The sequence below is a fragment of the Rhinichthys klamathensis genome, unplaced genomic scaffold, assembly GCF_029890125.1.
Source record: "Rhinichthys klamathensis goyatoka isolate OS25496 unplaced genomic scaffold, OSU_Roscu_1.1 h1tg000271l_1, whole genome shotgun sequence".
Lineage (NCBI taxonomy): Eukaryota > Metazoa > Chordata > Actinopteri > Cypriniformes > Leuciscidae > Rhinichthys > Rhinichthys klamathensis.
Window position 1 is genome coordinate 1320089 of NW_026606791.1, and position 17219 is coordinate 1337307.

At 37.0% G+C, this 17219-nt stretch overlaps 3 protein-coding genes across 9 annotated transcripts in view; 1 reads left to right on the forward strand and 2 right to left on the reverse strand.

Annotated features, from left to right (window-relative positions):
• The window catches only part of col11a2 (collagen, type XI, alpha 2), a 34781-nt gene extending 31760 nt beyond the window's left edge, over positions 1–3021 (forward strand). For all 7 annotated transcript variants that reach the window (XM_056268309.1, XM_056268310.1, XM_056268311.1 and 4 more), the window contains 3 exons: positions 102–170; positions 467–703; positions 1771–3021. In XM_056268309.1, the coding sequence (XP_056124284.1) occupies positions 102–170; positions 467–703; positions 1771–1917 (453 nt within the window). In that variant the 3' untranslated portion in view covers positions 1918–3021. The remainder of the gene's footprint in view (positions 1–101; positions 171–466; positions 704–1770) is intronic.
• Positions 3022–3836: 815 nt separating this feature from the next.
• On the reverse strand, positions 3837–6402 carry hsd17b8 (hydroxysteroid (17-beta) dehydrogenase 8). The gene is made up of 9 exons (XM_056268373.1): positions 6329–6402; positions 5727–5929; positions 5522–5638; positions 5097–5192; positions 4903–4988; positions 4607–4691; positions 4340–4382; positions 4122–4196; positions 3837–4012 (listed from the first exon to the last, which is right to left on the reverse strand). Exons 1-9 carry the CDS (start codon positions 6372–6374, stop codon positions 3993–3995), a joined length of 771 nt encoding a protein of 256 aa, XP_056124348.1. The 5' UTR covers positions 6375–6402; the 3' UTR covers positions 3837–3992.
• A 1325-nt stretch (positions 6403–7727) lies between these two features.
• Positions 7728–11684, reverse strand: LOC130102351 (SLA class II histocompatibility antigen, DQ haplotype D beta chain-like). The gene is made up of 5 exons (XM_056268369.1): positions 11519–11684; positions 9361–9630; positions 8943–9224; positions 7944–8060; positions 7728–7851 (listed from the first exon to the last, which is right to left on the reverse strand). The coding sequence occupies exons 1-5, from the start codon at positions 11658–11660 to the stop codon at positions 7826–7828; spliced, it is 837 nt and encodes a 278-aa protein (XP_056124344.1). The 5' UTR covers positions 11661–11684; the 3' UTR covers positions 7728–7825.
• Positions 11685–17219: the final 5535 nt, after the last annotated feature.

A 17219-nucleotide genomic window follows, 5' to 3' on the forward strand; every position in this document is an offset into this window, starting at 1 on the left:
TTCACCTTTATATGTTTAAACATTCATAAGACATCAACTTCTGAAATCTGGATTGATCTAAAGTTACGAATCCTATTTAATTTGTCCAAAATCTCCCATAGGTAAAGATGAACTCCTGGCCAAAGGAAAAGCCTGGGTCCTGGTACAGTCAGTTTGCAAATGGTGACAAGGTGAGTTTATTGCCTCGAGCACTCTTTGAAATCATATCTGCATGTTTAATTTGAAATCATATCTCTATGTTTAATTTAGACAACTAATATACATGAAAAAAGCTCTTGTTTCAATTAAAGGGTGTTCACATTGAAAGTGATTTGCAATAACAAAGCGACCATAATTTCCATTTCCAATTAATTCAGTGTGAACGCCCTGTTAGACAGCAAAATCTTAGAATGTCAATGTCAATAGACTGTGGTGTCAAGCTTAATGTATTTTGAATCATTAATTAATACTTTCCTTTGTGTTGTAGTTTTCATATGTTGACTTGAGTGGAGAGCCCGTAGGTGTCGTCCAGCTGGGATTCTTGCGGTTGCTCAGCGTCCAGGCCCGTCAAAACCTAACCTACCACTGCCACCGGTCAGTGGCCTGGGCTGACCTCACGACCGACAGCGGTTACCAGCGGGCGCTACACTTCCAGGGAGCCAACGATGAGGAGCTGAGCTACGAGACCAGCCCCTACATCAAAGCCCTCGTCGACGGATGCTCTGTGAGTTACCTTTCAAAACCAATAAATGAACAAGAGATTGCAATACATTTAAGTATTATTAAATGCAAGCTTACATAACTCCACAAATCATTTTAATTCATGTATTTTTTTACACTAAATTAACATTAAATGTCCGTTTAAGTATATTCATTTAATTAATTTTTTAAAATAATGTTTAATAATTAATATTTTAATAATGTTTAATTAAGTCATGTTAATTAATATGTATCTTATGCTCACCATGGCTGCAATTATTTGGTAAAAAATACAGTAAAACAGTAATATTGTCAAATATTTTTACAATTTAAATGAACTCTTGTCTTTTTTTATATATTTAAAGTGTAATTTCTTCCTGTGATGGCAAAGCTGGATTTTTCAGTTTTTGTCACATGATCCTTCACAACGGTTTCTAATGTTGATTTGGTGCTCAAGAAACATTTCTAGAGCATCACATTTTTAGGATTCTTTAATGAATACAAAGTTCAAAAGAACAGCGTTTTATTTGATAGAGAAATCTTTTGTAACAATATAAGTGACATTATATTGACATTTATTGTCACTTCTGTTCAATTTAATGCGTCCTTGCTGAATAAAAGCATCAATTTCTTTAAATAAATTGACCCCAAACTTTTTACCGATAGTGTATATTCACACTGTTGCAAAAAATAATGCTAGCATCATTAAAAGCTCAATGAAAAAGTGTATAAAAATTTGTAGTTTGGTTTAAATTTTTGTTTTCATTGGAAGAATACATTATAATGATGTAAAGTCGACTGGGTATTTTATGAAAATGATATGTTGGTTGTATAAAAGTGCACATACAAAGCTATTTTTCAAAGTTGCAGTTGATTTAAATTTTTATTTAAATATGTAAACAGCACTTCATATCTTGATTAGATCATTTATTTTATTTTAGGTGTGTTTTTAGAATGTTTCAACTGCAACCAAAAATACAATATTATTAAAAATATCACTTTGCTGGGTAGTTGTTCTTGTGTAATTTTATCTACTCATTACACGGTATTCTGTCCCTCCTCTTAAACATTTCTTTCTCTTTCTCCCTGCAGTATCGTAAAGGTTTGGACAGGACAGTGCTGGAGGTGAACACACCTCAGGTGGAGCAGCTCCCTCTGCTGGACATCAGGATCTCAGACTTTGGGGAGGACAATCAGAAATTTGGTTTTGAAGTGGGACCTGTCTGTTTCCTGGGATAAACACACACATGCAGAGGGCAAGGGGAATACAATCGCCGATACAAACATTCACACAGAAACGTACTCACTCAATCATGCACTTAAAACCTAGACATAATGCCAACACTAAAAAAAGACATTTGAAATTACATGTAAGAAGTGGGACACATAGATTCACACACACACACACACACACACTTACACATTGTTGTGAAACAAAGTTGCACACAAAGTACACGCCCAGGGAAAAACACTCCCAGCAACGGATGGACAACAAGAGGAGAAGAGAGCCATTCTCGCAGGAGAGATATTGACAAATATTCTGTCAAGTAACAGAAGTGTGTTGGAGCAGATCCTGCTGGCCTAAAGCGGAAGACCGTCCCGTTTCGGCCCCCTCTCTCCTACAGCTCCCCTCCCCACTGTTTCTCTTCCGAGACGTTCCACTCTTCCTACCTCCATGCCTGACCGTTCCTCGCGTCCTCCCTTTCCTTATAGAATAGAATGCAGGTGAAAAATGTAAACTGAGGAATGGAAGCTGAAAATTCTGAGCATGAAAATTCCATTAGAAGGTGAAATTAGAATCATTTCTGTGCTGTAATAAAATCACACCAGCACTGTAACTGTACTGAATGACTTGGGCCATATATATATGCAATGAAATCAAAGCCATTTACAGTGTGAAATTGTACTGAATCTGATAATGTTGTACATTTATTATAGAGTAAAAAAAAAGAAGTTTTTATAGACATGCTGCCAACTTACCAGTCCAGTATTTATGGTGAAAGAACTTAAGCTGGTTGTATTTTTACTACAGGGGCCTTTTACAAATTTGCATTTCATCTGACAATCTGCACACGGTTGACCCACGGCATTCAGTATTGATGACAAACCCATCCGTTTGTCACCTTTGACCTTTCGTGTGAACAGTGTTCAGGCTGGAATTGTGCATTAGAACCATTTGTACAGAAATATTTTATTGTATTTATTTTGTGAAACAAACAGGTGCTCACAAGAAAATGACCAACACTTGCAGTCCAAAAATAATGTGGTATTCATCTGTAATTATTTCCTGTAGTTTTTTTCTTTTTCAACAATCTATTAAATATGTAAATTAAACCCCAGAAAGCAAATCTGCCTTCTCTGTATGATATATATACTTGCTTGTGATCAGTTATTGGTGATAATATTGCATTGTTTCATTGCATTGAGGTTTAGGAGAGTTTAGTGCAGATGGAGACAATAAAAGGACGGAAACGTCTCGAGACTCAGACAGCAGTGGAGAGGGGACAGGAAGAGTGAAAGAAACTGATGGTGGTTTGTTTTTTATGTATATTTTTTGTTTCTTTTTTAAAACATGGAGAGGGGAATGAAAAGCTATAAAAATGATTTGTGAATTAAAAGTTGTTTGTGTGGTTTTCTCACAAGGGCAATACTGCTAGGATCGTTTTTGTCGGTGAAAGACAAACATCTGTCTTTAAAACAAATATGGTGCTAAAACTTGTTTTATGTAAGTACTTCAAAATCTGTTTGTGTAATATATAATCTATTTAAAGAGCTGTTGGACTCCTTTGTTGTTCTTTTCCCCATTTGTTTCCCTGTTGTCATGATCACATGGTGCTTTTGCTAATATTTGATCTGCCTCTTTTTTTTTTGAACCAAACTACCATTTTCACCTTTCAACAACTTCCCAGCACAAGTCTTCTCATGTCTTATTGAAACCATAATTAATTTGCCCACTTTCCTTTTAACACCTATTAAAAAAAAAAACCTTCATCTAAATGCTCAGCTTTGTTTGCGCTCTATTAGTCTGGGTTTTAAACTGTTAACTGTCTTCATTCTTTGACTTGATGTTGTTTTGGTCCAAACATTCCCATTAAACTACACATCAACACATTTCCTCCTGTGTCAACTTAATTGTTTTTTAAAAAGTGGGTTCAGTATTAATTTTCACACTTTAATTGTATAAATATAGAATTTTCATTTGTTGCATTGTACACAATATTTTTACAGCAATTACATCAAATTTATACAAGGACAGTTTCTCATAGAAAAAGGCACTGTGTTGGTGAACAATTTAGAGACTTTTAACATTGTTTTCAGCCAATGAAGAGTCCACCTGTATTGATTAAAGAGAAAAGTTAAATTGACAACAGCATATTTCTAAATCAAATCACACACAGTTTTTCTGCTGAAGATGCTGTTCAGCAAGAGATCAAGCTTCTTACCAGCAACTTCAATGCTGACTCCAGTAATATATCGACTGTCATCAGAAGCCAGAAAGGCACACGCGTCAGCGACTTCTGCAGAGACGAGCCAAAGTGAAAGATATCATATTATGTATTATATATACAAAGTGATCATCCAACCCAATTATTAGAACACATTTGGTGTGATACTCAAGTCCATTCATGAAAATGTTTTTGTATAATGAAGAAATACTTACCAGCAGGCTCTCCCATCCTTCCCATTGGGATGATAGATGTGAGCTGCACAAAATAACCAAAATATTACAGTAAAAGTGGCTTTAATGTGGTAAGATATCTGGCAATGCAATACATTAATATAATAAAAAGGTTAAGATCCTTCAATAAAGTTCAAAGATGTTTTAAATCAATAAAACGATCATGTGACGTCACATCTAATAAATAACTCTAAATGACAAATAATCAGCTCATTTTTTTAATCTGAAGACACAAATATTGTTCCTTACTTTATGGATGACTTTCTCTGGTACTTTATCTGTCATGGGTGTAGTGATGAACCCTGGCAGGACACAGTTGCAGCGAATACCAAATCTAAAAGGCACAAAACATCTTTTATGGTAAATTATTCAAATTATAGAGTATAAAGAGACATGATCTCTCTTCATAAAAACTGTTAAAGAATGTAATGTTTACAGCTTATTACTAACACATAAGCAGCTCCACAAACCCTAAAGCAAAACATAATATAGTTACAATGTGCAGGTCTGTAATATGTTCTAGTCACAGTAAAATGTTCACATACTTGCTGAGCTCTTTGGCTGCGGTTCGAGTGAGTCCCTCAACTCCAGCTTTAGAAGCGGAGTAGTTCACCTGGCCAACATTCCCAACCTACAGACAAAGACAACGTTCATGACTTTATTAAGCATCCTTGGTGTAAAAATGTTAGAACTGTCTGTGAGTATAGTGTACTACAGCATGATGGTAGTAATGCTTGACCTTGCCCACTATACTGCCCACAGTGATGATGGAGCCCTTCGCAGACCCGGCAGAAACTAAAGCCTTAGAGACGGCCTGAGTCAGAAGAAAAGTACCCTGAAACACATCATCAATACAGAAGATCAAATCAAGAGATCAACATTTAGGAGAAGGGGACAACTTTAATGAAAAAAAAACTATATATACACTACCATTTAAAAGATTGAGGTCAGTAAGAATTGTTTTTATAAAGGAATTATCACTTTTATTCAGCAAGCATTAAATTGATCAAAAGTGATAGTAAAAACAGTTGATACAAAAGATTTCGAATCACCTTTTTTTCAACTTAACAATGATTAAAATGAAAAACATCTCTGTTGTTTTTCATGACTGTTTCAATACAGGTTCATAATTAAACGCTACAGTTAGACTCTAGATTGTGGCACCTTGAGATTGACATCAATGACTTTGTCAAAATCATCCTCTTCCATCTTGAGAAGGAACTCATCTTGAGTGATCCCGGCTGCATTCACACACACAGAGGCCGGCTGGAAGTAGCGGCACTGTAAGAGAACATTCTGGTTTATTATTCAACAACCCCTCAGAGCTGCAGAAGAGCCCATGAACAGCACAGACACATGTCTGTCATACCTGAATACTTGTCACTAGGTTCTCGACACTGTCCTTTGAGGACACGTCCACCCCAAGAGCCATGTGATCCTGACCTTTGTGGTCACGTGACAGGAGTTCCAAGGTCTGATTGGCTGATTCTTCATTGCGGTCAGCCACTATCACAGAAGCACCTTCAGTGGCAAATCTCTGACACACTGCCCTGCCGATGCCACTGCCACCCCCTGAAACAAAATCACCATGACGGCTTTATTAATCAATACATTTTACATGCAAAAACGTATACCATCCAATACATTTCCTTAAACTTTAGTAGAAACAAAATTACACATGATGCCCCAAATATTGCACAATGCTACAGTGTAACATTTAGTCTTATTATGTGTTATGTATTCCATATACAAATACTGAAGCTGTGTTGCATTGTACAGACTCAATCTTTAGTTTAAATAGTTCTAAACATGATCAAAACAAAGGTGTTTTTACGAGCACTGAAAGTGAACGGCAATGTTAGCTGTATGACTTGTATAACAATCGTGTTCAACTATAAAATTGTATTATAACTTAAATTATACAAAAATATATATGGCCATTAAGACAAATAAAATATTTTTAAATCTCACCCGTCACTAATGTCAGCCTGGATATGAGACGAGAGGACGACGCCATGACGGTCAGCTGTGTGTTGAAGTACCTAATTATGTCCACTAGAGGGAGTTAACGACCACAGATATTTTTTCCCTTGCTTCACAGTCATGAGTGGGACGACGCAATTTGTACAGAACAGATGTTCTTCTTTAAGGATTAATGAATAAAATAAAACGAATTCGCTCACATTTATCTCGGTAAAAACATTACTTTCTTATATGAGTGTATATATATTTTAACGGGAACGTTTTACTGTTGTTGCTACTCGATTTCAATGTCAAGCACATATAAGCCTACTACACGAGGTAAATGTTTATTTTGTTATTCATGTAGTCGCTAAACAAATGGAGAATGTGAGCGCTGGCAATAGTAACCGACTGCAGAACCAGACGCTCAATACTGACCACAAGAGAGCAGAAGTGTACAACTGAAGAAAAAAAAGACCTGCTGCGCTAATGTTCAAAATACATTTAATTCTAGAGCAGTGGTCAAATACTGGCTTCGATAAAATTCCAAGGGACCCATCAATAAATCTTAAACAGTTAAAATACAGTATAGTTATAATTTTATAACGTTATAGCCTATATCAGAATCAGAATGAGCTTTATTGTAAAGTAGCCTACACACACACGGAATTTTTCTTGGTGACAGAAGCTTACAGTGCACAGAAAGAATGGCAACAAAAAGAAACTGATAGATTTGCAAACGTGCAAATCTATAGGGATTGAGTTTTATTTTTAATGATCTGGTGTTGAATGATATAATTTAGGGTAGAAAAGCTGCAGAAAGTAGACAATATGTACAGATATGGTCGAATTATAAAAATATATAATTACATTATTTATTAAATTTATATTTATTTTATCATTTTTATACTTCTATAGGCCCACATCTCATTTTTTACAGATTTTATAAAATGCGTAAACTACAAATCGCTTTATTTTTTGTTAATTGAATATGTTTGTTCCTAGATGAGATGCTTCAGGAGTGATAATGACTGAATAAGCTGCACACTGCACCTGCTCTGAAACCCAAACCTCTGCTGTGCGTCTGGGGAAATAAAGAGAACAATTAACGACGCTCCCTTGTGTCTGTTAGAGTAAATGCAGTCAGTGTTTTCTTTCTGCAGCTTTTCTACCCTAAATGATATCATTCAACACCAGATCATTAAAAATACAACTGAATCCCTATAGATTTGCATGTTTGATACAATTTTATGAACTTATCTGATACATTGTTGCAGTTTTGAGGATTTTTTTTTGTTGCTATGCTTTGTTTAGAGCACAAGTCTTTGATGTGCAAATGATTCAGAGGCAATCAGGCATAGGTAAGTAAAAAAATATATTCTTTATTAAAATGAGCATAATCTACAACAGGGAATCAAACATTTACACATCCATGTAAAAGCAGAGTTGATTTTCATCAATGGTTCAACCCTTAACATCACAAACTAATTTCAATGAAAAAGGCGCTCAATTGAGGGGAAGGGAAGAGAAACCTATGGGGAAGACAAGAAAAGTGTTTACATCGTTTCTTTCTATCCTGGATTATCACTCCATTATGTTATGATCAGTAGTGGTAGACTTTTACCTCTGTGCTTGCGTTTGTAATAGATGTATGCAGCAGAAAAGGCCGCAATAAGGCCGAGAAGGAAACAAAAGCAACCAACAGCTAATTTTGCAATTCTGGTATCGAGGGAGGTCGAGTCTGAGCATGAGAAAAGACCAAAGAAAGAGAATGAACAGCAGGTGACAGACACAAATGACCTATTGTAAGAGTTCACATGCAAATCAATAAACCAACAGTGCATGAGAGCCATCTGAACATCATTACGTTGAAATGCAAGTGCATTGTGGATGTTACTTTTGGGAAATTACTACAGTAATTCCAACATGACATCAGTGCAACATCAACACAAACATCATGCAGTAACATTTGCATTAGTGAGAAAAATAAGTGGAAGTGTCGGAGAGTAGTTTTAGTTTAAGTTAGTAATTTATTCTAGTGTGTAATTTTAGTGCTTTAAAGGACTAGTCACTTAAAAATGAAAATTCTGTCATCATTTACTCACCCTCAAAACTGTATGCATTTCTTTCTTCTGGTGAAAACAAAGGAAGATATTTTGAAGAATGTCGGGAACCAAACAGTTGATGGACTTCCATAGTATTTTTTTTTTTCCTACTATGGGAGTCAATGGGGTCCATCAACTGTTTGGTTCCTGACATTCTTCAAAATATCTTCTTTTGTGTTCAGCAGAAGAAAGAAATTCATACAGGTCTGGAACAACTTGAGGGTGAGTAAATGATGACATCATTTTCATTTTTAAGTAACTATTCCTTTAACTTAAGTGCTTTAGCTTTATTTCAATAAAAAGTAAATATATATATAATATATATATGTTTTAGTTGACGTTAATTACCCTGTGGTCAGTTCTTCTGCATGAATCATGAGAAGTTGAAGATTGTGGCAGTGTGCTGTTCTTTTGTTCATGGATCAAGTGATCAGCACCAACTACCACTGGTAAATTCCACCAGTCATCTAAACAATGATTGATATACAGTATTACAGTAGCTCGCGATCTGAACTCACCCCACTGAACGACGAGAGGTTTCTCCAGGCCGCTGTGCTCCACTCGGCAGCTCACACTGACTCCTCTGTGCAGCACCAGATCCAGGTGTGAATGCATCTGGTACCTCCAGTCACCATTATCCATGAATTCAGTGGAGATCACGTCGCCAGTGACCTCCGATCCGTCCAATAGCCAGGTGATATTAATGGCCTGTGGGTAAAAATTGTATACATGGCACACCAGGGTGGTCAGCTGACCGTAATGAGCCTTCTTAGTGGGACGTACGGTAACAACGGGCGGCACTGTTGAAAAAAAAAAAAAAAAAGGATTCCACTAAATATAACCTGACCACTTCAGACTATCTCAACTCCTTGATTTTATTTTTCATTTCCTTAAAATGCCATTATGCTGAAGAAGAATGTAAAATACATTGTTTACCCCTTCTCCTTGTGCTGTTGACATAGAATCTTGCGTCAGCTCTGCACAGTGTCTCCAGCTCCTCCTTCCGCTGTTTCATCTTCCAGCCCTGACTGTTGTAATGATCAGCGTTCTTGATTCCATATTCATCATAACCAACATATTTCCCCAGCCTCGAGTCATAACTGCACATGAGCTTCTGGTTGAAGACCAGCTTTATTATGTAGACCATATCAGACAAATCCACTTTGCCATACTCGCATTCAACAATGTTCTGATACACATAAACATCTGAAGGGAACAGACAGATATTTGAATAAAAGTCAGTATATGCCAGTTAAGACATGTTCTTGAGGGTTCAATACATCCAGAAATCTGTGCATATTCAACAATGAGGTCATTTATTTTATTTTTCTGCAATTTGTTCCCTAAAATGGTTCTGAGCATGTGATTAAAATAATTTATGTATAGTATACCACAAGTTCATTTTATAAAGTATATACTCAAGTAAAGTTCAAATATATAAGTAGGCTATACTTTATGTAGTAAGTATATAAGATCCATGTACAAGTAAGCTTGTAAGTGCACTATTTCGATTGACACTAAATTGGCCCACTTTTTAGTATGTAAGTATATGTTTAAGTGTAAGTGTAACAGTAGTAAACTTATTATTATTAACAGTAGTAAACTTATTATTAATGCTATTTCACGCATTCTGACCTATTAACACCGTTAATTCTCATGCTAAACATGGCCAAAGTAAAAAAAAAAAACTAAAAAAAAACTAGTTGGACGTATGACAACTTTTCTGATTCATAAAGGGCGGAATTCCTTATGAGCACTTCTCCTGGAGAGTTGTGCAAGTGTGTTTGTTTGTTCCCACCATTTCGGTGACGAATGTTTTATAAACAACGCCCAGTTCAACGCTGGATTTGCAGATTTTCGTTTGAAACTGAAAGATGGAGCGGTCCCAGCAATAAAAGATCCCGGTCATGAGTCGGAAGCGCAGGCGGTAAGTAAAACTGCATCAAATATATTTTGTTGGCAATCATAAACAACACGAATGTATAGTGAATCAGACGTTATCCAGGGATAATGCAATGATGCATTGTGTGTGTTTAAATACATTTGTTTAGCTGACCACCATAAGTATACTCTCCATTTGTTTGCTCGTGACTCTTTAGCTCCGCCCACGGCATGCCTCCAGGAGCTCCACTGTTTTCGGGAAGAAGTGGTACAGCTGGATCTGTCTTTTATAAATCTGATATAAAGACTCTTTGGAGATATGAAGAATGCAATACTTCTTTATAGGTAGGCTATACTCAAGATTAACATGAGATTGGCAGAAACTGTGTTATGTCCCCTTTAAGAAAGTACACTCAAGTATAGCCTACTCTCAGTAAACTATTGGTAATGTTAGTTTTATACTGCAATTATACTTGTAAGTTTTCTTTAAGTGAACATATCATACTTATAGTTTACTATTTATTTATATTATTTTAGCAGGGCCCCAGGGGTACCATTCATAACTTCTGAAAATGAAAACGGTAAAGATTGCGTACCATACTGAACTGTACTGCAGCCTATACCGCTCTCGAGGCATACTACTCTTTTAGAAGAAAAAAAAAAAGCACCCCATACTGTATAACAGTGAAAACACTGATATTCGAAAAATTCAGTCGGGGAAGGGGTAAAGTAGATTTGTAAATTCCTGTACACTACCAGCTAGCCTACATATACACACAAAAATCTGATTTTCAGAATTAGGAACATATCTGTTTTCTTTAGAAATAAATATTTTTTAACAATATAAATTTATAAGACATCATGTAAAACTATGTGGAAAAAAAGTATTTAAAAGACTACTTAATCGAGAGATTACACACACCTACTACAAGCCAAGTACACTTAGTTTAAGAATATCTAGATCAAAAGATTGAGGAAGTAGAGCAAGTATACTTAGTCTTAGTCAATTTTAAGTATATTTCTGAGAAGTACATAAAAAGTAGACTGAAAGTACTGTACTTTCTTATATTTAGTTTAAAAGAAGTATAGGCCTACTAATAGCACACATGAATAAACTTCTTTTTTGTATGGGTAGTTACCGTAAAATGGTGAGACTGGCCCTACAAGTCAGTCCTGTCTTCATATATCAGTAATTTCAGAGATTTAAACTCACCTTTAGATGAGACACAACAAAACGCAAATCCCACTAGAACAAGTCTGAGTCTGAGTGTCCTCATCTCAGTGTTCATCTTCCAGTGTAGGAGCAGTGCTGTTCCAGGAGAGTGTTTGAAAATCAGTCTAAATAATGAAAGCATTCATTCGCTTCCCTGCTCATGGATACTTCCTCATAATTTAGTATCAGTCACCACGGGACTCAGAACAAGAAGTACACAAGGCCTGTAAAACACTCCTTCAACTTTTTTGTCTTCATCCAAAAACATTTCAGTGTAAAGGAAAGCTAAAGATCTTCTAAAATATTATGTTCACACATCATCTATAAGGAGTATTCAGGGTGATCAACTACATTATATAACAATTATTAATATCTCTGTTCAATAACTCAATGAGCTATCCTCTTATGTTACCCACATATGAGATCCTAAACTTACCTCAGCACACTACAGGCTCTTTACACAACACAATGGGGACTTGTTCTGAGCGTCTGCCATTGAGATGAATGGGAATGCTGCTAACAAATGGTAATGCTAATAGGTGTTAATGACTTCCTGGAGATATTCAGCATTAAAAAGTCGCTAATCAACCATGTAGGAAAACATATCATGGCCATATTCCAGGAGATTCATCGGGCTCAGATTGTGAAAGAATCTGGAGTCCAGATCTTATATTCATCGAAAGTCTTTGGGATGTGCTGGAAGACTTTGGGATGTGCACTTTACAGAGTGCTTACTCTTGCATTGCTAATACAATATTTTACATAAATCTTTTGTTTAAATAAACTTTTTGTGCTTTTTGGCCGTTCATTTACACGAAAATAGCGTTTTGTTGGCCTGAAAATGCACACTTTTGAAAATGGTTTTCAACGAGTAAAAGTTCCAGTAGCACCTCAATGCAGTACATGAGATCCACGGGGAGGAGTCGGATCAAGATCCAAGGGGTGGAGATGGGTAGGATTAGGGGTGGGTTTAGGGATTAGGGGTGGGTTTAGGGATTAGGGGTGGGTTTAGGGATAAGGGGTGGGTTTAGGGATCAGGGGGTGGAGATGGGTAGGTTTAGGTCAGGGGTAAGCAAGTTCGGTCCTAGAGAGCCGCTGTCCTGCAGAATTTAGTTCCAACCCTAATCAAACACATCTGAACAAGCTAATCAGTGTCTTCAGGATTACTAAGGCTATAGGCAGGAGAGGTTTTTTTCAGTGTTGGAGCCAAACTCTGCAGGAGAGCGGCTCTCTAGGACCAAACTTGCCTACCCCTGGTTTAAGTATATGTAAGGTGGGAGGAGTTGGATCTGAATCCGACTCCTCCCTGTGGATTTCATGTTCTTGCGGATCCATGTGAACGGGGATCGTTTTGACGACGTTGTCATCTGTATGTGAAAAACACAACTTTTTAGTACATTGCTGTCGTGTAAACATCCTAATTTTGTTCTTTTTCAAATTTATAATTTACGTTTTTTTATACTGTGCTTTAGAATATCAAAAAACGCCCTTCAACTTTTGTTCTATAGCCTATACATATATAGCCTATGTCATGACTCATGTGGGAGAAAAAGGACACCCTTTTGAATTGAATTTATGTATCAGGACATAATAAAAAATCATCTGGTCCTTGACAAGTCTTAAAATTAGGCAAATACAGCCTCAGATGAACAACACATGGCATATTACACCATAGTATTTATTTTTACAAAAACTAGTCCAGAATGGAAAAGCCATGGGTGAAAAAACTAAGCCGAGCTATGATATCCAGGGTAATGTCGGCATATATCACCACGTCCACATAGGGCAAACCACATCTAACAGGAGTAACAGTGGACACAAGAGGAAGCTAAAAGGGATGTCAAGGTAAGGATTGTATCCAAAAAATAATCACGGTCTGGCTGCTATAGCCAAACCTTTGGTCACTCGTGCCAATGCCAAATGTTGGTTTCTGTAGTGCCAATCTTGGGCTGTGGACAATGTGAAACATGTATTACTCTCTGATCAGTCGACCTTCACTGTCTTTCATCCGTGAGATTTACAGTGTGAAAAAGCCCCATAGATGCTTAACAGCCAGACTGCCTGCACAGTCACCAGACCGAAATATTTTTGAGGCACTTTGGGTATTTTGGAGGAGCAAGTGAGAAAATGTTATATATATATATATATATGTATGTATATTGGAACAGCCTTTGGCCTGGACAGAACATTCTATACTGCCTGATATGATGCAGTTAGTTTCATTGACAAACTATCATATTTATTAATATTTTCAACTAGTTTTTATTATGTATTATATTGCCATTTTAATTTTAGTTACAGTTTTAGTAATTTTGTTGTTTCAGTCATTATTTGTTTATTACGGAGCCCCTAAAGGGACGCGGTGGTGGAAAAAATTTAGGATGGGAGAATTTTTTTTTTTTTTTATCTTTTGCGTTCCCTCGCAAAACGTTTGCGTTCCCTCGAGAAACTTTGCGTTCCCCCGAGAAACTTTGCGTTCCCTCGCAAATATATTTGCGTTCCCTCGCAAAGATATTTGCGTTCCCACGCAAAACTTTTGCGTTCCCTCGAGAAACTTTGCGTTCCCTCGCAAAGATATTTGCGTTCCCACGCAAAAGTTTTGCGTTCCCTCGCAAAGATATTTGCGTTCCCACGCAAAAGAAAAGCTCGGACAGACACGTTGGCAGTGGTTCAGAAAGCTCCGTATGCTCACAATGGAGGGGTTTATAGAGGTTTATTTTGAACTTGGACTCAAATACAAAGATATACAGTCAGTGCTTAGTTCGAGGCACGGTTTTGTCACAAGTGAAAGACACCTGAAAAGGATATTACGCGAAAGAGGATTGTTTCGACGAAAATATTACTCAAGCTTAGCGGACCTTGTTGATTTCATCCGTAATCAACTGCAGTTCTCTGGGCAACTTCATGGGTACCGATGGATGTACGCCAAATGCAGAGAGAAGGGTCTGCGTGTGAGAAAGGAGGATGTGCGCTTGGTGCTGAAGGAACTGGACCCTAGAGGAGTTGCAGTGAGGAGAGCCAGACGTCTCAGGCGGCGCAACTACTTTGCTAAGGGACCCAACTTTATTTGGCATTTGGACTCATACGATAAGTTAAAACCGTATGGCATTTGTATTAATGGTTGCATTGACGGCTTTTCTAGGAAGATTATCTGGCTTAATGCATACACAACTAGCAGCGATCCAAAGCTAATAGGCAGTTACTATATTGATGCGGTGGAGCGTTTGGGAGGATGCCCAAGAGTTGTTAGGGGGGATCTTGGAACCGAAAATGGTCATGTTAGAGACTTTCAGCGTTTCTTTCACATCACTCACGCTGATGAAACTCTTGACAGCTATTTGGATGGTGCAAGTACTGCCAACCAAAGGATCGAGTACTGGTGGGGGTTTCTGCGCAAGGAATGCATGGAATTCTGGATTTCCCTGTTTGCTCATCTCAGAGACAACGGATACTTCAATGGAGAATTCTTGGACAAAAGTTTGCTCCAGTTCTGCTGCATGGGACTCATCCAAGTGAGTGCAATGGAAATTATGTTTTGATGCTTGCTTCTATGTGTGTGTGTGTGTGTGTGAGAGAGAGAGATAGAGAGAGAGAGAGAGCGTGCGCAAAATTATGTCATTACTCGCGTCACATTGTTCCAAACAGGTTACACATTAACGCAGTATGACTAAACTTGTTTTTTTGTGGATAATCAGTGCAGAATCCACCATCTTGTTTTCCTTAGATGTCTGGATGTTTGAAACAATGAGACACTGGGTAAATGAAGGCATAATATATATTTTTTAAGTAAATAATTATATTAATTCAAATTTATTTTATCATTATTATTGTAATGTTTTACAGGATGAGCTGGATGACACTGCACAGGTTTGGAATGCACACACTATTAGGCCATCAAAGAACATCAGCAACCCCAGTGGTCGGCCCAGTGTGATGTATGGACTGCCTGAACTTTATCTCACCAGAGACTTCCTCACCTCAGCTGACACTGAAAGTATTAAAATTTGCAAGAATGAGTGTACTTTCCGACGCCCCATACCATGCGATCCAGATGTAAATGAACTGTGCAACATTATCATTTCTGACTCTCATTTGAACCTTCCAAGTGACCCATATCAAGCTGTGAACTTATACATGCATTTAAGAGATGTGATCAGGGCATTACTGTAAAAACTACAAGGTCCTTTTTATCTGAAACGTGTTTATAGTCTGACTTACATTGTATTGTATTGTATTAAGCTTACATTGTAGACAATACTGTCCCCAGGGGCATCCTGAAATGTTGTAGAAAGTTTTTATAAAGAATTACAATACATGAATTTCATAATACATGAATGTCATAAAAAATGAAACCAACATGTGTAAAATTGTTTGTTTACAAAGTTTATAAATGTACATAAAAGCTATTGGGGAAAGCTGTTTATTTCACACACATTTGAACCTGTAACACCATGTAAACTTTGTATTTAAACTATGGAATAAACAAAGAGGTTAAAGATTCAGAGAACTTTCCTTACCAACAACCAAAGTTTTATTGCATAGAATGGAAAATATTACAGCCATTTGTTAACATTTCCAGTATATTTTCAATTAAAACATTACACTAACAAATAACAATTTATCAGTATTAATGGCTGCAGTGATGTACTTTCAAAGAAAAACCTGACCACTTGTCTGTGGTTGAATTTTATGTAATTAACAGAAAAAGTTGTTCAGAGTAATTTTTCTGTTGAAGGGTTGGTCAAAATCCCTTGCCTCTTCAAATACATATATAATCATATATCATTTTGAATGGTTATATACTTCCTTAATAAAAATCAATAATCAAATATATTCATTATCACATAATAATTTTTATATTCTTGTGCTTGTGAAATTATATTTTCTTAAATGCATGGATGTAAGTAACCAGTTTCTTTTAGGTGCATTCCAATCTTACTTTGAGATTGCACGTAGTACACGCAGGACACGAAGGCCACGTAACCCACAAGGCCGTTTGTCTCTTTCTCTGGGATCAGTAGAAAGGTTAGAGGGTCCTAAAGGCAGCGTGGGCACATATGATCCTTCGCTGGACATATGGTCAAGCTATATTGAGCGTTACTATCAAACTTTAATTGTTGTATTAAAATGTATTCTTTCCAGTATATTTCCTTCCTTGGGAGTAAATGCCAGTGATCTGTTTTTCTCCTAAATGAGTGAATGTTTTGGCATTATGTTTTGGTATACTTAACTGATAATAAGGAGCTCAGACTCTCTTCAGCCTTGATGGGAGCTGTTATTTGCTCGTGTCTGTTATTTGTGTGTGTGTGCGTATGACATTCTATGTAGGTTCTGGACGGTCGGACCAGACACCCCGGCGCCCTTCTCTAACCTGCGAGGCCACCACAGACCTAAATCTAATGAGTGGACGACAACTATCTTTACTAATGGCGATAGGCACCCCTATCTCCTCACATGTGTTAAATTGTTTAGGCTTTCATGTTTCTTAGCCAATGAGAATCATTCAACCTGTAAGCAATGACGTAGCTTAGACCTTGGAAATGGTATAACTGCTGTGATCTTTGTAACTGTAAGCGGGGCGGCCTACGAACTCCTGTGTGAGTCTTGAAGCTGACTTCTGCTGATGAAAATGCAAACTATCTTCAGTAAAACTTTTCTTTAATTTTTTATAGTTCTGACTCCGGGTCTTCATTCTTCATAT